Raw genomic sequence first — 21,414 nt, 5'->3', positions numbered from 1 at the left:
CATTATTCCTTATTTTAGGGCAGGCAAGCAGCTGCTCTGGGCTTGTAGGAGGAGTTTGAGACTGTGAATGTGTGACACTGTGTTTGCATGAAATTGTAGTTTGTACTGACTTCACTGTTGCTTTTTATGTAGCCTGTTGTAAAACTAGACAAATATCTAGATGAATTGATGTATTCCTTGGAAGACCTTTGTGTACCACTGATATAGATACATAACTCCTTAAATATTATCCATACATGCCTCTCACAGTGGTTACGATAACCAGTGGGCTACTGGTTTTCAGTAGAGCCCTCACATGTTACAAGTTAGAGAATTATTATGAATGTATCTGACTCAGTGGGTCATGTAAAACTCTATGCACCTCCTGTGCCCTTTGCCAGATTGGCACCAACAGGTCCTTAGGTCACAGAGTTAAATCTTAGCTTCACTGCAGACAATGAAAGTTTAGCCATTGACTTAAGGAGTTATGTACCCAGAAGTTACCTACTACAGGACAGGCCCAACAAAGAAAATAACAGAACGCCACTAGCCATCACCTTCAGCCCCCAACTAAAACCTCTCCAACGCATCATCAAGGATCTACAACCTATCCTGAAGGACGACCCATCACTCTCACAGATCTTGGGAGACAGGCCAGTCCTTGCTTACAGACAGCCCCCCAATCTGAAGCAAATACTCACCAGCAACCACACACCACACAACAAAAACACAAACCCAGGAACCTATCCTTGCAACAAAGCCCATTTCCAACTGTGTCCACATATCTGTTCAGGAGACACCATCATAGAGCCTAATCACATCAGCCACACTATCAGAGGCTCGTTCACCTGCACATCTACCAATGTGATATATGCCATTATGTGCCAACAATGCCCCTCTGCCATGTACATTGGCCAAACCGGACAGTCTCTATGTAAAAGAATAAATGGACACAAATCAGATGTCAAGAATTATAACATTCACAAACCAGTTGGAGAACACTTCAATCTCTCTGGTCACTCGATCACAGACCTAAGAGTGGCTATCCTTCAACAAAAAAACTTCAGAAACAGACTCCAGCGAGAGACTGCCGAATTGGAATTAATTTGCAAACTGGACACCATTACATTAGGCTTGAATAAAGACTGGGAGTGGATGTGTCATTACACAAAGTAAAACTATTTCCCCATGTTTATTTCCCTCTTTTCCACCCCGCCCCACTGTTCCTCACATGTTCTTGTCAACTGCTGGAAATGGCCCACCTTGATTATCACAAAAAGCTTTTTTAAAAAAGGGGTTTTTTTTCTCTCCTGCTGGTAATAGCTTATCTTAAGTGATCACTCTCCTTACAGTGTGTAGGGTAACACCCATTGTTTCATGTTCTCTGTGTGTGTAAAATCTCCCCACTGTACTTTCCACCGAATGCATCCGATGAAGTGAGCTGTAGCTCACGAAAGCTTATGCTCAAATAAATGTGTTCGTCTCTATGGTGCCACAAGTCCTCCTTTTCTTTTCATGTATCTATCCTGAAAACGATGATCTTATGACAGGTAACCAGGAGGTTGCATGTCTCAGGCGCCTTCCAAGCAGGCGCTAACAGCTGTTTATCTCTCCGTCTACTAACTTGACCATCTGATTTGTCCCTCCGTGTCCCCACTTCATACCCCCAACTTCCCTCCCTCCTCCAGCGCCCCTGCCCGCCCACCCATCTTTTTGCCCTTCCCTCCAGCCACTCAGCTCCCCCTCCCCCCCAGCATCCCTGTTGCTCCTTCCCCACGCCCCTCCCTCGCGCTGGACTGGGGGCTCCCGGGGCGAGGCAAAGGCCGGAGCGCCGCACGCACCCTTCGCCCGGGGGAAGCCGGAGCAGAAGCGGAGCAAGAGCAGGACGGGCTGCGAGCCGGCTTAGCTCCGCCCGCCTGGGCAATGCCGCCGCCTCCCTCTCACTCCTCTCCGCAGCTGCCTCTCGGCCCCCGGCCCCGGCGGCGGGGGCTGCACAGCGAGGCGCCGGGGCGGCCCGCGCCGGCGGCTTGGGAGGCAGAAGAGGAGGCTCGGCTCTGGAGAGAGGCGGCGGCGGCGGCTCCCCCCCCCCGGCCAGAGCGCGTTCCAGCCCGCCGCAGGTGGAGCTGCCTCATCTGGGGAGCATTCGCCCTCCCGGCGATTGCTTTATAGCACCGGCTGCCCCCGCCCCGATCGTCCCGGGCAGCCGCTCGAAGCTATCGGAGCGCGCGCGCGCGCCGCCCGCTCTGGGTAACGGTCGTTACCCGCCACCGACAGAAGCCAAAGGGGCCAGGCGGGCTCGTGGCGCCTCCGAGACGAACGCCCTGATTGGAGCAGAAGCTTCCCTGAGCCCCCGGCTGCCTTCCTCGGGGCGCGAGGCGGGGCCCCCCCGCGCGGAGGCGGGGCCGGGCTGGCGGACCAAGTAGCTGAAGTTGGCTTGAGGCGGCCCGGAGCGGGGACGCGCCGAGGGCGCCCGAGAGGACGCCGCCGCCGCCGCAGCCGCAGCCCTGCTCCTTTTCTTTTCGGCACTTTTCGCCGCTCTTCCGCCCCACGCTCCGGCCGCATGGCGCGGGGTGCGGGCGAGGGAGGCCGCTAAGGTAAGCGGATGGCCTTGCGTTTTAAAACATCAGCGCAAAAAGAGGCGGGCGGGCGGGCGGGTTTTGTCGCAGAAGTGGCGTGAGAGGGGAGACGAGGCTGTCCCTGACGCGTTTAACAGCTGGACAGTTTGCAACCGAAACTTGTTAAGTTGTCCCAACCCAACCTAAGCGAAAGGAGAGGGCCTGCGGTGCGCCAGTTGGTTCCTAGCGCCCTCTGATGGCTTCAGCCAAATATACACTGTGTGGCCGCACTGGTCAGGAGCATGCAGTGCACATGGAGTAATAACAAACTTTTGATATATGTTCCCTTAAGGAGAAGAGCCCTAGGAAAGCAGGCTTCACCCTTAGAAGCAGGGCATCTACTATATGTGCGTGTATGATTTAGGTTCTGTAGAAATAAACTTGGGGAAATGTTCATGCCTTAACTTTTTTTTTTTTTTTTAAGTGATACGGAGAATACACAGACACATACTGGAACGGTGGCTGGGAAGGGAAGCCCCTTCTTCCTTTCTAATGGAGCATTGCAGTTGCGTTAGTTCACATCAACTCGCGAATGTAAAAAAGATAAAATAATCTCTCAGGCCTTGCAGTTTCAGGCAACTTGGAAAAAAAGTAAAAATCAAATAAAATAGAAACTCAGGTAATGAGTTAATTCTACTTTGATCCTGAAGCTAATTTAGTTAGCAGACTTTGACAAGCTTGTTCTTTTATTGCTTCTTTATAGCCTTAGCATTTACGGTAGATGAGAACCTGGAAATTCTTTGTGATGCATTTTAAATATTTGTAGAATATATTTTTAGATCTATACTACATCAGAGAACTTTTTTTTTTTGTTTCCACAGAAAGGATCAAATATGCAAAGCCAACAGAAAACGGAAACAACTCTTTTGGTGGAAAAACAGTGGCTTGTGCCCCTTCCAAGTGTTTTACTTTTACTTCATGATGGGAAGAGTAGAATCATCGGAACCATTGAGACAGAGGGTGGATTTCACTAGTTGAAGATGAAATGAAGATAATAGAAAATGACATGAGAGCATATTGTGTATTTTATGAGTATTCATCCAAACAAACCTTCCACAAATAGACATGAACAGGAATTAGAAATGCTATATATTTTCCAGAGAGAGAGAGAGAGAGAGAGAGAGGCTAATGGAGAAATGTTGTTGTTTTCCTCCCCCACTTTCACCCTCTCAAGTCTATGAAGAAGAAAATTTTGTACACAAATGAGAGAACAGGAAGGCTAAGGAGAGTAAATTTAACATCTGAGTGTATTGTAGAAAGTACTGAGCATTTCTACTTCAACAAAAACAAAACATTGTTCTGAATAACTGTTATGATTTCATCATCGGTGCAGTTGTTTCCTACTCTAGGAATGGCATTTTATCAGTGTGTGAGGGGGAAAGATTTTTGTGTGAATTCAGTTATTTTAAATTCAAGTTTTGGGGTCTTTTGCTTTTCAGCAAAAAAGATACTACGTTTTTTAGTCCCTTGAGTTGTATAATCAGACTGTGTTTCACATGGAAAATGTAGCGACTTTACCTTCCCTTTAGTTTTATGTGTTATGCTTTACCATTGTAGCTGTGCAAAGTACAGGCAGACCAGGCACCTGTGGTTCAACTTTTCAGAAATCCTTTGTTTTGTTTTCAGTACTGTACTTCAGATTGCAAATAGGCTGAGCAGCGAGTCTATCTTATTCTTTTCTTTTTAAGCAGAAATGCCTTAAGTGTACATTGTTATATTAGCTGGATCAACATTTGACATCTGAACACTGTGTTTTGTAAAGATGTATGCTTGAAGGGAAGGAACTGTCTAATGGATCATGGCTCTTATGTTTACAGTACATATTTTATTCCTAGGGTTAGCGATGTTTGCTCTCTCCACTTTTGAAGAATTTGTGAGCAATTACTCTGACTGGGTGACATTCACAGAAAATGTGGATCAGTATGAGAAACAGAAACTGCAAGATTTCAGTGTTGACGAGAAGCTGAAAAAAAAACGTTCTTCATCCAAGCTTATATTTTGATGCTGAAGATATCCAAGCACTGAGGCAAAAGTCTCGTACAAGCCACTTACATCTGTTCAGAGCTATCAGAGGTGCAGTGACAGTTATGCTGTCCAACCCATCATACTACCTACCTCCACCCAAGCATGCTGATTTTGCTGCAAAGTGGAATGAGATTTATGGTAACAATCTGCCTCCCTTAGCTTTTTATTGTTTGCTATGCCCGGAAGATAAAGCTGCCTTTGATTTTGTTCTAGAATACATGGACAGAATGGCTGGTTACAAAGACTGGCTGGTTGAGAATGCTCCAGGAGATGAAGTGCCACTTGGCCACTCCTTAACAGGTTTTGCCACTGCTTTTGACTTCTTATATAGCTCACTGGATAACATCAGAAGACAAAAATATCTAAAGAAGATATGGATTGTGAGTGAGGAAATGTACGAATATTCCAAAGTCCGCTCATGGGGAAAGCAACTTCTCCATAACCACCAAGCCACTAATATGCTAGCACTGCTCACAGGCGCCCTGGTTACTGGGGTGGACAAAAAATCTCAGACAAATATTTGGAAACATGCTGTGGTTGATGTGATGGAAAAAACCATGTTTCTGCTCAATCACATTGTAGATGGCTCTTTGGATGAAGGAGTAGCTTATGGCAGTTACACAGCTAAGTCAGTAACCCAGTATGTTTTCCTGGCCCAGCGCCATTTTGGTATTAATAACCTAGAAAACAATTGGCTGAAAATGCACTTTTGGTTTTATTATGCCACACTGTTACCAGGCTATCAGAGGACTGTGGGCATAGCAGATTCTAATTATAACTGGTTTTATGGCCCTGAAAGCCAGTTGGTTTTCCTGGATAAGTTTGTAATGAAGAATGGAGCTGGCAATTGGCTGGCACAACAGATTAGAAAGCACAGGCCCAAGGATGGCCCAATGGTGCCATCCACTGCACAAAGGTGGAGCACACTTCACACTGAATACATCTGGTATGCTGCAGAACTAACGCCCCAACCTCCCCCTGACTATGGCACTGCTAAGATGCATGTGTTTCCTAACTGGGGGGTTGTTACTTATGGGGCTGGGTTGCCAAATACTCAGACCAACACCTTTGTGTCTTTTAAATCTGGAAAGCTTGGTGGCCGTGCTGTCTATGACATAGTTCACTTTCAGCCATATTCCTGGATTGATGGGTGGAGGAGTTTTAATCCAGGGCATGAACATCCAGATCAGAACTCCTTTACTTTTGCCCCCAATGGACAGGTGTTTGTATCCGAGGCCCTATATGGACCCAAGTTCAGCCACTTGAATAATATACTGGTGTTTGCTCCATCTCCTACAAGTCAGTGTAATCAACCTTGGGAGGGACAACTTGGGGAGTGTGCACAGTGGCTTAAGTGGATTGGTGATGAGGTTGGAGACTCAGCTGGGGAGATTATAACAGCCTCTCAGCATGGGGAGATGATGTTTGTGAGTGGTGAGGCAGCATCTGCCTACTCTTCTGCAATGAAACTGAAAAGCGTGTATCGTACTTTGCTACTCCTAAATGCTCAGACATTGCTAGTAGTAGACCATATTGAGAAGGAGAAAGACTCTCCCCTCAGCTCTGTCAGTGCCTTCTTTCATAATCTTGACATTGATTTTAAATATATACCCTATAAGTTTATGAACAAATATAGTGGAGCCATGATGGATGTGTGGGATGCTCACTATAAGATGTTTTGGTTTGATCATCATGGGAGTAGTCCTGTTGCCAGGATACAAGAGGCAGAGCAAGCAGCAGAGTTCAAAAAGCGGTGGACTCAGTTCATAAACGTCACCTTTCCTATGAAAACCACTGTTACAAGAATCGCATATGTGTTCTATGGACCGTATGTTAATGTTTCTAACTGCAGGTTCATAGATGATTCCAAATATGGAGTTCAGATTTTTCTAAATGTCAACAACAGTGAAAATATTGTCTCCATTGTCACTGAATATCACAGTCTGAGGACAAGGTTCAATTATTTGGGATTTGGTGGCTTTGCCAAGGTAGCTGATCAAAACAAAGTTATCAAATTTGGTCTAGGCAGTGAAGCTGTACGAGAACAGATAACAAATAATAGAACAATTTTCCCATTTGGATTCAAAATGAATATAATAGCAGGATTAGTTTTGGGCATTAGTTTGGTAATACTGGCTTTTCAGAGGCGGTTTTACATTTCCTTCAGCAAATTGTTGCGCTGGATACTAATACTGGTTATCACACTGTGGTTTATTGAACTGGTAGATGTATGGAGCACTTGCACTCAGCCTATCTGTGCAAAATGGAGCAGTGACATCATAAATGTAGACCCCAATACAGGCAATACAGCCAAACAGTTAGAAGGAAACCCTGTTGTTTTGCCAGATGTTGTAATTACCTCACTTCCCAGTTCCGGAGCAGACATTTTAAAGCAACTTTTTTTTAACAGCAGTGATTTCATATATATCAGGATCCCTACAACTTACCTTGATATCCCTGAAACTGAATTTGAAATGGACTCATTTGTAGATGCATGTGAATGGAAGGCATCTGATATCCAAAGTGGCCGTTTCCGTCTACTCCGAGGCTGGCTTCAATCCCTAGTCCAAGATACAAAACTTCATTTACAAAATATTCATTTACATGAAGCCAGCAGAAGTAAATTAGCTCAGCAATTTACCCTAAGTAAGGATAAAAAGAGAAGATCCAGAAAGAAGGAGTCTTTGTCAGAACAAAGAAGCACAAGAGGAAAATTAGACAAAGATGCTGAATACGTTAGGGAACTGAGGAGACACCTTGCCTATTATCCAAATGCACGTCCTGTGCTTAGTTTAAGTAGTGGGAGTTGGACATTAAAGCTTCCTTTCTTTCAAGAAATCATAGGTCCCTCAATGAGGGCATTGTATGTAGTAAGGGACCCTCGGGCATGGATCTACTCAATGTTGTATAAAAGTAAACCAAGCCTTTACTCCTTGAAAAATGTTCCTCAGCACTTAGCTATGCTGTTTAAAGTGGAAGGCGGGAAAGAAAAGTGTGGTTTAAATTCAGGCTATGCCTTTGAATATGAATCACTGAGGGAAGAACTCTTGGATTCTAGGTCAAATGCAGTTTCTGTTCTGTCCCATTTGTGGCTAGCAAACACAGCAGCAGCGCTACGAGTAAACGGGGATCTGCTGCAGGCAAATTATCAGCTGGTCAAGTTTGAAGATATTGTGAGCTCTCCTCAGAAGACAGCTGAAGCAATTTATGCTTTCCTTGGTATTCCTCTGTCTCCTGCTAGCTTAAACCAAATATTGTTTGCCACCTCCACCAATCTTTTCTACCTTCCTTATGAGGGGGAAATATCACCAACTAGTATTCATGCCTGGGAACAAAATATGCCTATTGAAGAAGTTAGACTGATTGAGGACATCTGCTGTACCTTGATGGACCGCTTAGGATACCCAAAGTTTACAGTTTAAGTGCTGCAGGTCAGCAGTAGTTTGCACTAATGATCCCCAACTCCTCAGTGTGTGAATAAGAATTAGAGAAGTTTGTTTATTCTTGTAAAATGTGTGTATAATCTGTTACATTCAGAAAGATTTATTTAAAAAATAGGTATTTGTTCTAGCCGGATTTTAAAAAACAAAAACTTATAACTACTTTTTCTGCCTTTCAAATAAAGCTGTGTGAACCTTTACAAATCTGCCAGCCGGGGAAGGGATAGGTCAAGGGATGGGTAATAAACTGTGGAGCCTTGCACTTCGGGTGAACAATATGACTCCAGCCCAAGTGGGTAGTTGCCCAAAGTAGTTACCATCTGATAACTGTTTGGTGGCCTACATGAAATGAGTTGGTGGTCTCAGCCCAGTTCGTAATGGCAGTGCGCTTGGGATCAGATTTGCAGGTATATTCTGGCCATTTGCTACTCCAATGGCACAAAGTAGCCATAAACTCATTAAAACTGGGGTTTAAATCTGTTGTTCATCACTTGAGTTGGTGTACTGGTAAATCTGGCTCCTTATTAGCAGTCTCAGCAGACAGGCCAAGGACTGACGAGGCATAGTAACTGAATGACGTGATATGGTTCCTCCACGTCAGAACTGAGGCACTTTGTTAGGGTTTTATGAGAATGAGTTCTTGCTGTAACCATTCTGTAGATAAAGAGAAGACTTCAGTCTCCAGTTGCATCAATCTGGCACCTTCTGTGAGCACTAAATGAATTATGGGGATGGGGGAAGAGGGGAACCATCACAAGAAATCCACAAAACCCCATAAATCTATCAGTTAAATAGTAGCTGGGAGGTTTCTAAAGGATCCTGTGAAACTCCGACACTGCTCCACCATACTAAACTGCTCCTGGATTTTCAAAGCTGCTAATGCCCTTGCTACTGATGCTGCTGCTCTGTGCAGCTCCTCTCCGCTAAGAGAAGCTGAAGGAACTTCCTCTTTCTCAATAAGACTCCTCCATCTTTCTTTCTTTGTTGTAACACATTATGGAGTCTCTTCTCTTTTAGCTGACCATTGTGCATAACTCTCACTAATTCCAGTGGCAAAGGTGTAAAAGTTCCTGTCAATGCAAACATTTGATGTCGTTATCAGTGGTAATATATTAATATCTGGATCAGGTGGGAATGTAGTGATTAGAGCCCAAATAAATCTCCAGACCTGTGTTTCATCGAGAGATGATTAGCTTTTCTGTATATTGGATCTGCCAGCAACATTTTATGGCTGGTCAAGGTTGCTCTTTGTGTTGAGTCACTTCAAAGAGGTTTCTCTTACCTAATCCAAGCTTGGATGACAGTCTCAGTAATTTATTTCCAACATCTGATTATTTTAAAATATGATCCTGATTTCTTTAAATCTGCACTGAAATGTCACATTGATTTGGAAATAAACACCCTTTGTTGGGTGAATATTTGCTTTTGGTAATATCTTTGTTATGCTGCTCTTGTGGTTGTTCCTTGAGCCATATTTTTTTTTCTTTTCAGAATGTTCTTTTAAAAAAAAAAGAATGTTGAAAGTCTCCTAATTTATCTTACTCATTTCTTACTCTATCTTATCTTTTCTCTATCTTACTCAGTTCTTTTGAAATGCACACATACTGTAAATGTCTGTAGATGTGTAAATCAAACCATAGATTATGTCAGAGACATCTGCTTCCTTTACCAAATGTTCGGGTTCTCCCTCCCTCCCCATTACAAATGAAGTTGTCATGAAATGTGCTTAGTTTTGTTTGTAGGAGCTGGAATCAGAGTTTTGTGCCATTATATTGAAATATAACGGTAGAGTAATTACCATAGATTTGGGTGGCAAGCATTAGGCAATGTCAAGATGTAATGAGTTTCTCTCTACAGATTGCAATCCTCTTGCTGATATTTAATATTAACATCTTGCTGATGTTCTCCCCTTTTTCTTGCTGTCCCCCTCTACCCTGCACACCCATACAGATTTTTTGCACCCTCTGCATCATTTTGTGATCTCTTCTTCTGACCTAGATAAAAGTGACTCTTTCTCAGCCATTCATTATTATGTCAAAATGTGCCTCTAGTGTGATAAAGCTGTTGATAGGTTGCAGTCTCACTAACCATAATTTGGCTGTCACTTTCCTTTGACTGTAATAGGAACTTGAAGCTGTTTTTTTCCCTTCTTTCCCGGGATTTACCTCTGGCTAGGTAGAATATCGTGTTAAAAGAAATATTAAAGTTTGTTAATGTACACTAACATGTCAGTGAAATTTTGGATCCCGACTATCATTCTCTCAAATCAGTATTTTTTTCTCTCTCTCTGTTATCAGTCATATGTAAAATTGTTGCCAACACCATTGCTTTTATTTGACAGACTAAGTCAGAACATTTGCTTTTCTTCCCAGGATTTATGATCTTGAATCAGAACAAATAGAAAGGCTTTCCTCTGTCATCTGTTTTAGGACTGCTCAAAGTAAGACTCAGAATTGACTGTGTTTTGGGGGATGTAGGAAAGAATATAAAAATCTCTTCTTGATAGTGCTGCATGAAAGGCTACGAATAGGTTTTTAAACCAGCTCTTTTTGAGGGGCTGAAGTGAAAAGGGGGACGCTCATGTATCAATAGGTCGTCCCTGAGGTTTTCAGCATATAGGGTTATCTCATGCCTTTTGGCCGATAGTACATGTCACTACTATAATTTATTCTGGCATACACAAAATTTAGGACCTAGTTATCCACAGTCTTGCATCTTCTGAAATTAAAGCAACTATAATGTGCTCCTGTTTAGGTTTGGTAGTGTTTTATACCCCTTTGTACAGATGTAATTGACTCCACTAGGTGCACGACGGGGGAGAATTAGATTCTTTGTTCCCAGACCTTTTTTGGAAAGAGAGTTTTATACAAAAGCACAAAAATTAAAAGAAAAAGAATGAATTTAGAGAAAGTAATGACTGAAAGCCATAGTCATAAAGTTTCAAAATTCTAATTTTATGCATTATGGGAGCTTAAAATAAAACAATATCATATATTCTAAGGAAATTGAGCACATGGTGCTTTTGCTTCAAAACTGCTAACAAAGAACCCTATGATAGAGAACATTTCTACTTGCTGGGAAGGAAAGAGCATATGTCAACTAAACCACAAAGGACTATGTATAAAAGTAGTTTATGGGACTGGATTAATCTCACAAAAGGAAAGAATATCAGAGCAATTGAGGCTCTGCAGTGTTGTGGGGGCCTAATTTCTATAGTACACTCAACACCAACGAGAAGCCAGAAATCCCAGGACAGCAGATTTGAATTTTTAATTTTTTAGTCCATATAAAATTAAAATATTACTAAAAATGCAATGTCCCAGAGCTTCATGCTGATCCTACTTCATGCTGATCCTGCTTTTGCATGTATCATGCCTCCATTGTCCAGTGGGTTCACCAATTTTGCAGTCCACTCATACAAAAAATATCCATTTGCTTCAAGTTGCGTGGCCTGTGAATGAAAAGAGTGCAGGATCAAAGTGTAATCAAATGTGTCTAAATTTATATGAAGTCACCTGCATAACAGTTTATGGATTTTGGTAGCATTTTAGAAACTGCACACTATAATTAGAGCTGGTTTGGAAAAAAAAAGTCTGTCAGTTTTTTGTTTTAACAGAAAATAGCTTTTCAACGCAGTGGAAATTTCATTCAAAAATACCTGTTTTCATGAGATAAATAAGGGTTTTTTTAATCATAAAACATTAAACTGAAAACAAAATACTGGTTTTGACAAAAACATGAAAAATTGTTTTGAACAAAGTTGATAACTCCCCTCCATTTTTGTCTAAATTTGGACAAAAATCGGAAGAAAAATTCCAGTCAGCTCTCCCTACAATTCAAATGTGCATTCAGTTGGCTCTCAGACTCTGTTCTGTTGCCTCTGTATAACTCTGCTGAAACATAGCCAAGTTGCATTGGTGTAGGTGAAAGCAGAATTTGGCCCACTTTTGACCAAGTGTTCCAAAATTAGGCTTCCAGGCTTTGACAGCTGCCGTATCTTTTAATCATTCTGTTATGCCCAGGGACAGATGAGAAGATGGAAAAATAATAAGGTACATCAATCTATTGTTTTAGGTTGAAGAAATCAATACTTTGAAAATTATCTTTTAATTAACAGCTAGTTATAAGTAAAATAAGCTGTGGGAGGCCTGAAATCTGATAATATGGCAACTCTCCAGTTACTTTTAATTTAAAATAGATCTGTTAAATTTTAAATGATTTCTGAGTTAGTTACATGACTCCATGACCACAATAAGTACTTGTCAGAAGATATGTCTATGCTGTTGCTGGGAGTGTGCCTCCCAGCCCAGATAGGAAGAGACACATTAGCTTATCTCCAGCCAATGTGCTAAAAATAGGAGTATGAACATTGTGGCATGAACTAGCCACCCACGTCCAAGCCTGGTTGACCCCTTGGATGCGAGCTCAGGTGACTAGCCCAAGCTGCCACCCTTACTACAATATCCATGCTGTTATTTTTAGCATGCTAGCTCAAGCTGAGTTAGTATGTATTTGTTTATCTCGGCTGGGAGACATTCTCCCAGCTGCAGTGTAGACATACCAAGAGGGTCTCTCAATCAGGTGAATGCTGAATGCCTTTGTACTGAAATTCTAAGCTAGAACCCTCAATGTATAAAAATCTAAGTTAACAGGCAGGGCAAGCAGAGAGCTGGAAAAATATGTACACTAGTTAGGAGAATGCCCACTGCAAACCCATATCTGAGACCTGTGTGTATGTTTCATTTAGAAATTAAATAGAAAGAGGTATTAGGGGAAGTAGGAATAGATAATCCAGGGGATTGGTAATGAATAGGAACCTTTCTTTGGTATATCACTGGTTTGAGTCTAGCTCTAGGTCATTACAGACCTATGGTCATTACCATATTGACCAAATCCTGTTGATTTACCCATACAAGTAGTGCCATTGACTTCAGTGGAAGAACATGGATGAGGAAGGCAAGTGGGATTTACACAGACTGTATCAGGATTCAAGGCCAAGACTATAACAGGGTTCAAAAAAAAACTAGATAAATTCATGGAGGAGAGGTCCATCAATGGCTATGAGCCAGGATGGGCAGAGATGATGTCCCTAGCCTCTGTTTGCCAGAAGCTGGGAATGGACAATGGGATGGAGCACTTGATCACTGTTCTGTTCAGTCCCTCTGGGGCACCTGGCATTCGCCACTCTCGGAAGACAAGATACTGGGCTAGATGGACCTGTGGTCTGACCCAGTATGGCCGTTCTTACATAGTTAAATTAATTGGTGGACTCAGTATTGTTATTGACAGTTCGTGATCACATTATGAAAACCACCATCACAACTGGCATCCTTATTAATAGCCTCAATATTTTTCCACTGGCAGATCATGGATACAGGAGTTCAGTACCCTGCTATCATTCTGGCACCTTTCACTAGTACTAACATTCAAATGCTCATCCAAACCAACCTCAGTTCTTTAAGATGCCAGTTTTCCAGAAAATAATGAATTTTTGGACATTTACATTTTGAAAATTTCAATATTTCCATGTATAAATGCATTCAGCTTCCATTAGATAAAGAATTTTTCCACAGAAATAGATTTTTACTCATTATAAACAGTCTTTTAATTTCACTCATGCACAGAAAGCCAAAAAAAAAAAAAAAGTAAGGTGAAAGCTTTTGTCAAAATGACATTGACGCAGACATGAGATTTCACCTACTGTAATGATAACTTATTTCCATGGTTCTATTCATGGATCAGATAAAATTTTTTGTTTAAAATGAAAATTCAAATATTTCACTATTTATTGCCTTGAGATGATGTGACAAATGACATCCAGAAGACAGCTGGATCTTTAGGGGACTATAGGTTATTTCTAATATTATGGTCTTGTTACTGTGATTTTCTTGATTAATATGACCAGGTGTAACCTTTTGAAATTCTGCAGTATCTGTACTCAAAACATTTGCCTTAGGTAATTCATGATCAAGGGTAAAAGTACAGTCCTGATATAATTGGCAAACATGTAAAGAGCACTTGTGCGAGTGACTTGTTTGTTGTTATATTTGGAAATAAACGTAAAGTATTTTTGTAATTGAATTTGTGACACTTATTTTTAAGAAAGAACTCATTGAAATAATTTTTTTAAAATACACATAAAAATACCTTCACCAAGAAGCATACGTAACTAACCAAAACAAGCACATTATCTTATCATCATAGCCCTGGCCTTCCCTTTCTCCCGAGGTTGTTTTAGCCCCAATTCAGAACACCACTTAAACATGTTTCAGAGTAACAGCCGTGTTAGTCTGTATTCACAAAAAAGAAAAGGAGAACTTGTGGCACCTTAGAGACTAACAAATTTATTTGAGCATAAGCTTTTGTGAGCTGCATCCGATGAAGTGAGCTGTAGCTCACGAAAGCTTTTGCTCAAATAAATTTGTTAGTCTCTAAGGTGCCACAAGTACTCCTTTTCTTTTTTCCACTTCAACATGAGTTTAAGTGCACCATTAATAAGGATGCTTTCCTGAATCGGGGTCTCTGTAGGCCTACACATATTCTCAATGAATTCAGCCTCATTCCACTTACAGGTGTAAAATTGCAGATGTTCGTAAGTGGAGGATCAGGGCCTTATATTGTAAAGTGTTTGGAGCAGGGACTGTTAGTTGAAATCCTGGCTTACAGAACTCAATGAGGCCAAAATTTTATAGTGTTTTCTGTCTGGAAAGGGCCATGCAAAATGATGGTACTAATAATAATACCTAGCTCTTACATAATGTATTTCATTGGTAGATTTCAAAGTGCTTCACAAAAAGGTAAGCTTTCTTATCCTATAGAAGGGCGAACCTGAGGCTCAGGAAGAGAAGTGACTTGCCAAAGGTCACCCAGCAGGTCAGTGGCTGTGCTGGTAATAGAGCTCAGGTCTCCTAAGTCCCAGTCCATCTTTCTATCCACTAGACAACACTGCCTCCCTTAAATAAATGATAAAGAATAAGTGCTTTGGGGACAATCTGTGACAACACTATCTGGCTTTAAAAGTTATCTAGAGTTGTATTTTGCTCTTTAATATTTAAAGAAATATTTAGATCACAGGGAAATATTGTATATTTATTTCTTAATATTTCCAAAAGACCCGAAATTACAGGAACGAAAAGCCTCTGTATATAATACAAGATTATTAGTCTTAGTGCAGAAAATGAAAAGTAATGTTTTGTACGGTTTAATATATGAATCACTTTTTACCCTGAATCAAAGCTACAGATTAAGATTATCTGATACATTTATAGACCACAAAAGAAAGGACTCCATCCAGTAAGAACATAAGAATGACCATTCTGGGTCAAACCGAATGGTCCATCTAGCCAAGTAATCTGTCTTCTGACAGTTGACAAAGCTAGGTGATTCAGAGGGAAGGAACAGAACAGGGCAATTATCAAGTAATCTATCCCCTGTCATCCAGTCTCAGCTTCTGGCAGTCTGAGGTTTAGGGAGGCCAGTAACAAAGGTTGTGTCCCCCACCATCTTGGCTAAGAGCCATTGATTAATCTATCCTCCATGAACTTAGCTAATTCTTTTTTTGGACCCAGTTATACATTTGACCTTCACAACATCCCCAACAAGTTCCACAGCTTGATTGTGTGTTGTATGAGGAATTACTTCCTTATGTTTGTTTTAAACTTGCATATTAATTTCATTGGGTTACCCCTGGTTCTCGTGTTATGTTGTGATGAGGTGTACTTGCCCGGCACTGTAGTGGAAGGGATTAAGACAGCGCTCTTAGCAGTGGAAGCCATGCCCCCTCGACCCTGCTAGGCATGTTCCAACTGCTGCTGCAGTATAAAAGGGAACAGCCTAGCTCAGTCTGGGCTGACCGCTGAGGAGGAAGGATGTACCTCCCTGTCTCCAGCCAAGGAGCAGCCAGGATCCTGAACCACGGGAGCAGGAGAAACCGAGGCCCAGGCAGGCACCCAGGGACCTGGGGATGCCCCAGGGAGATTGCAGTCATCACCCGAAGAGCCCTGAGACTCCGAAGATACTCCAACTTCAACTGAAGGAGTCACGGTAGGAAGTAGCTTAGGGAAGGACTAGCCAGTGTCCCTGCAACAGTCAGTATGGTGCTGGCCTATTCCCCACCATATTCGCCACTACCAGGGAGGGCCCAGGTCCTCCTACCTGGCCACATGCCCTCCTACTGACTCTGGCCATTCGACTGTGCTTCCCGGCAACCAAGGGGATTGTACTGACTCTGGCTATTCGGCTGAACTTCCCCGAAGACCAGGGGAGTCCTATTGATGCCGGCCATTTGACCATGCTGCCCTGAGGCTGAGGGCAGCCATATAGACTTTTTAGGCCCTGTCTACACTGGCAAGTTTCTGCACAGTAAAGCGGCTTTCTGCAGTGTAACTCCTGAGGTGTACACACTGCCAAGCCACTTAGTGCGCAGAAACGGTTTACTTGCAGCGCTGTAAAAAAAGCCACCCCGACGAGAGGCATACAGCTTTCTGCGCAGGGGGTGCATCGCTGCAGTGCCAATGTAGACACCCTGATCGATTACAGCACTGCCATTGGCCTCCAGAAGGTGTCCGAAAATGCCTGTTCTCACCTCTCTGGTCATTGGTTTGAACTTTACTGCCCTTGCTCTCAGGTGACCAACCATTATCCCCACCCCATAAATACCTTTAGAATTTGAAAGTTCTCTTCCTGTTTGCTCAGTGATGCATGCAGTGGTCTCAGCACATCTTTTCAGGTGGCCATGCCTGCTCCACGCACCAGGTGATCCCCCGCTTGGAGCAATGCTGAGTTGCTAAACCTCATCAGCATTTGGGGAGAGGAGGCTGTCCAATCCCAGCTGTGCTCCAGCCGTAAGACTTATGATACCTATGGACAGATTTCATGATGCATGCACACAGGCTTGTTTCCCAAGGCTTGTTTCACTGCACTCAGTGCTTGTTTCCCAAGCCCAAAAGCGGCATTCCACTGTGGTCAGCACTTCCGTGAATGCCACAAGCAATTTCGTGTAGTAGCTAGTATGCATGGGGAGTTCAATGTCACACTCCTCTTGCCTTTGTAGTTTAAGGAATAACTCCACTTTCACTCATGATGTGTTAGTCAGAGTGAGCAGCATACTGGTCAGCAGTTCAGGATCCATTCCTGCAGACCAAAAAGGCAGAGCAAACAGTACACAAACAATTGAAAGATGGCACCAAATGTGGACGGAAGCACAGGTATTGCTGGGATGCGAAACAATGCATCATGGGGCATTGGGACAGGACCCAGGGTGCCCCGTGACCCCCTCCCACAAGTCTTAGTGGCAGAAGAGGAAGAGGTGTTCTGTGGGATAGCTGCCGAGAATGCACTGCTCTGAATAGCACTGCAAGTGCCGCAAGGGTGAACATGCTATTGCACAGGCAGCTGACAGTGTGAACACACAACAGCAGTTTTTCCCTTCAGCGCTCTCTGAGTGGTGCCATAACTGCTGGCACTGTAACTGCCAGTGTAGACATACCCTTAGTTACCATTAACCTCATATTTATTGAATTAAAGAAATGGTACAAAGTACATGCCTGGTATCCCCCAAGTCATGGGAAAAGTAAATTATTTTTACATAAAGATTTTCATAGACAATTACAATAAAGAGAAAGGAAGCTGATACTATTATGGCATCTTTCTTCTTTAACTAATGTCCAAGAAAGTATTCAGATATTTTATTAGTCATATCCAGATTACTATATTTATATATAGATAGCCTTATGCAGTTGATTTCTGGTTGCATAATGATGCAACATATCCAATGTCCGACTGAAAAAACACTGATGATTCTTTACAGACAACTAAGTCTGCAGCGTTTTTTTTTTTATTGTAGTGTCAGCCTATATCTTGGCACGGAATGTTCTGTGCTATATCTAATTGTGTACAATCCATTTTAGTAAGTGGAAATTCTGTTTCTGTTCCATGTATCCAATTTTTGGCAAAAAATGTTTGGTATGTGTCTTCACAGAGATTGAGCTTTTTAATAGAGGAAATACACATGTAAGAAATTGTTCCAATTCCCTTTTCAACTTAAACCCATTCTATTTGAATCAAAAGATGACATAATACCTTCTAGTGGTTATTTTTTTTTTTTTAGGCCTTGGCAAGATTTTCTTCTACAATAGGTGTAATGGTTGTTTGGCCATATTTTTCCCCAGTTCTCTGTTGTCGAGATTTTAACCAAAAGTAGGATCCTCTGCCGTTTGTCAGATGTGTATGCATACTGTTTCATCATCCTATCCTCACACACAATCTTGTCTTGCCGGCTAGAGCTTTAACCCAAAACATCTGTCTTTTTTTCTGGAGGTACATGAAAAATGTCTGCTAGACAGACTACATTTATTCTTCTGGACAGGATACAAAATAATTTCCTTGTCTGTTGCACATTCTTGGATAGCCTCTTGCCTTTTTCTCTTGTTTGCACAAAGTCTTTAAAGTAGCTTTCATGTAACACACTTTACACTGCATACTAAGGTTAAAAGGAAACAAACACTAAAATCTGTTGAAAAATACAGAATTGCCAAGGATAATGAAAACTTTTATGTCACTAACAAATGGAAGAGGCATTAGTGTTAGAACTCTCAACTGCCTTTCTGAAGGAGGAGGTACTTGCATTTTTTGGCTCTATGTGTATTTCCATCCTAAGAACCTGCCTAGAAGTAAAGTTATCCCCTTTTGTTTCAATCTTAGTTTGAAATTTCCATTTTATTCCCTTGTGTCCAAATTTCACTTGTGTTTCAGGGTGGCTTATTGAGACGTGTACATAGTCTCAATCCCTGCAGTAGGGTTGTGGACAGGGACTGTGATACATACGCAGATGACTGTGATTTAAAAAAAAAGAGGGGGAACAAGATGTCAACAGTATCAAAGAGAACAAGTTGACTGTACAACAGACTGCAGCTGTAACATCAAAATGCTTAAAAATAGTAGTACAGTAGAGACACAAAGTGGGTGAAGTAACCTCTTTTATTGGGTCAATTTCTTTTGATGAAAGAGACAAGTTTGTGAGCTACACAGAGCTCTTCTTCAAATCAGAAGAATATGTATGTTTTAGTGTTTCTCTGCATTATGTGCTCTGATTGCCACATTAAAGACTTTCATTCACTTTTAGTTTCAGTTGCATTTTTTGTTTTGCCTACATTACCAGAGGAGTGTGTGTGTGTAGCGGGTGGGGGGGGGCAGTGGTTTGTATGTGCTTTGCCTTTCAAATCCATGGCCTTCTTTATACAGTGGAACCATTGAGGTATACTTAATCCCTAACTAGGCAGATACCGCTCTGTACAATTTTATAATAGTATTCAGATATGGCTACAACTCTGCCTACTGAACATAATTATTTTGCACATTCCTGAACTACGCCAATGGGGGGAAAAATCCTGACATCTCTAATGAAGAAATAATCAATTGATTAACTTTAAAGGATGGAATCTTTATTTCCTGATTGTCCCTCTGTCTGAATAAAAAAGGCTTATTGCTGAAAAAGTTATCTCACAAATAAATGTTCAAGTTGTGTGACCATGACACAGTGGAATCCCCTGAAATGTATAAATTCACTTGTCACAGTGCAGGGCAACGGCAACTGCAACTGCATTGCCCCTCATGGTCCAGCAAGGGAAATCAATCTATGCTCCCAGCTCCACAGCCATCACTTCTCTTAGGCAGATGTCCACATCTCTCTCCCTCCTGACTGGGATATTTCCCGACTGTACAGCTCCCCTGCCTACATTGGGAACTCCCCAGAAAAGTCAGACTGCCTAAAGAGGCCTGTTTTACTTTTCTCCTCAGAAACAGTGTAACAGTAAGGCCCCCATCTCTCACAAGCGCTTCTTCTGGTCAGGTGTGTCAGCAGTAGTCCCAGTCTTTCTATCGACCCGTATCCCCCAGGCTTCCTTGGAGAGGTAGTTTTATTATGCCAACAGGAGAGGTCTCTCCTGTTTCCATAGAGCATTTTCGCCAGATACACTGCAGCGACACAGCTGCGTCGCTGCAGCGCTCTATGTATAGGCATGCCCTAAGACTTAATTCTGACTAACAGGGAAGAATTGGTTACAAATCTGAAGATAGAAAGCACTGTGGGTAAAAGTGATAGATATTCTGATTCTAAGGAAAGGAAAAAGTGAGAACAGCAGAATAAGGACAATGGACTTCCACAAATTAGACTTTAATAAACTCAGAGAACTTGTAGGTAAGGTCCCATAGATAGGCAAGGCCTTAGATTTTCTTCATGAACAGTTAGCTCACAACAATCTAGGGAGTGAATCTACCCGCAACAGCCTGCTGCAGTCACACTGTTCCCAGGTACACTCCTGATGTGTATTAACAATAATGAACTTTAAGCTAGTCCTGTTTCAAAGAGAACTAGATCAGCGACCTTTCGAATGCGGCCATTGACAAACACTAGCCACGTTTTGCCGCTCCAGGCCAATGAGGGCTGTGGGAAGTGGCAGCCAGCACATCCCTTGGCCCACGCCGCTTCCCCCACAGCACCCAATGACTTGGAGTGGCAAACTGCAGCCAGTGGAAGCTGCGATCGGCCGAACCTGCGGATGCAGCAGGTAAAGAAACTGACCTGGCCCGGCAGGGGGCTTACCCTGCCGGGCCACGTGCCAAAGGTTGCCGATCCCTGGACTAGATTAAAGGGTGAATATGGACAGTTCAACTGCCGCAGGCTAGCACCAGGTAGATTCCCACCTTGGATTGCCATGGTCTAATTTGTTAGCGTAGACCATTCCTAAGGGAAAAAGGAGTTCAGAAGAGCTGGCAGTTTCTCAAAGAAACAATACTAAAGGCAAACAGCAAACTATCCCAATGTGATGGAAAGATAGGAATAATAGTCAGAGGTCAGTATGGCTCCATCAGGAGCTCTTATAGATTCATAGATACTAAGGTCAGAAGGGACCATTCTGATCATCTAGTCCGACCTCCTGCACAGCGCAGGCCACAGAATCTCACTCACCCACTCCTGCGAAAAACCTCACCTATGTCTGAGCTATTGAAGTCCTCAAATCATGGTTTAAAGACTTCAAGGAGCAGAGAAGCCTCCCTCAAGTCACCCATGCCCCATGCTACAGAGGAAGGCGAAAAACCTCCAGGGCCTCTCCAATCTGCCCTGGAGGAAAATTCCTTCCCGACCCCAAATATGGCAATCAGCTAAACCCTGAGCATATGGGCAAGATTCACCAGCCAGATACCCAGGAAAGAATTTTCTATAGTAACTCAGATCCCATCCATCTAATATCCCATCTCAGGGGATTTGGCCTATTTACCCTGAATATTTAAAGATCAATTAATTACCAAAATCCCATTATCCCATCATACCATCTCCTCCATAAACTTATCAAGTA

The 21,414-nt window shown here is 42.4% G+C and overlaps 1 protein-coding gene across 1 annotated transcript; it reads left to right on the top strand.

Annotated features, from left to right (window-relative positions):
• Window positions 1-1,858: 1,858 nt before the first annotated feature.
• On the top strand, window positions 1,859-14,135 carry DSEL (dermatan sulfate epimerase like). Its single transcript, XM_038392878.2, is given in 4 exon segments — window positions 1,859-2,573; window positions 3,019-3,213; window positions 3,416-4,560; window positions 4,562-14,135. Coding segments are annotated over 2 exon segments (3,648 nt in total). The 5' UTR covers window positions 1,859-2,573; window positions 3,019-3,213; window positions 3,416-4,392; the 3' UTR covers window positions 8,042-14,135.
• The last annotated feature ends 7,279 nt before the right edge of the window (window positions 14,136-21,414 follow it).

The sequence above is a fragment of the Dermochelys coriacea genome, chromosome 2, assembly GCF_009764565.3.
Source record: "Dermochelys coriacea isolate rDerCor1 chromosome 2, rDerCor1.pri.v4, whole genome shotgun sequence".
Taxonomy (NCBI): domain Eukaryota; kingdom Metazoa; phylum Chordata; order Testudines; family Dermochelyidae; genus Dermochelys; species Dermochelys coriacea.
This window is presented reverse-complemented; position numbering and strand designations above follow the sequence as displayed.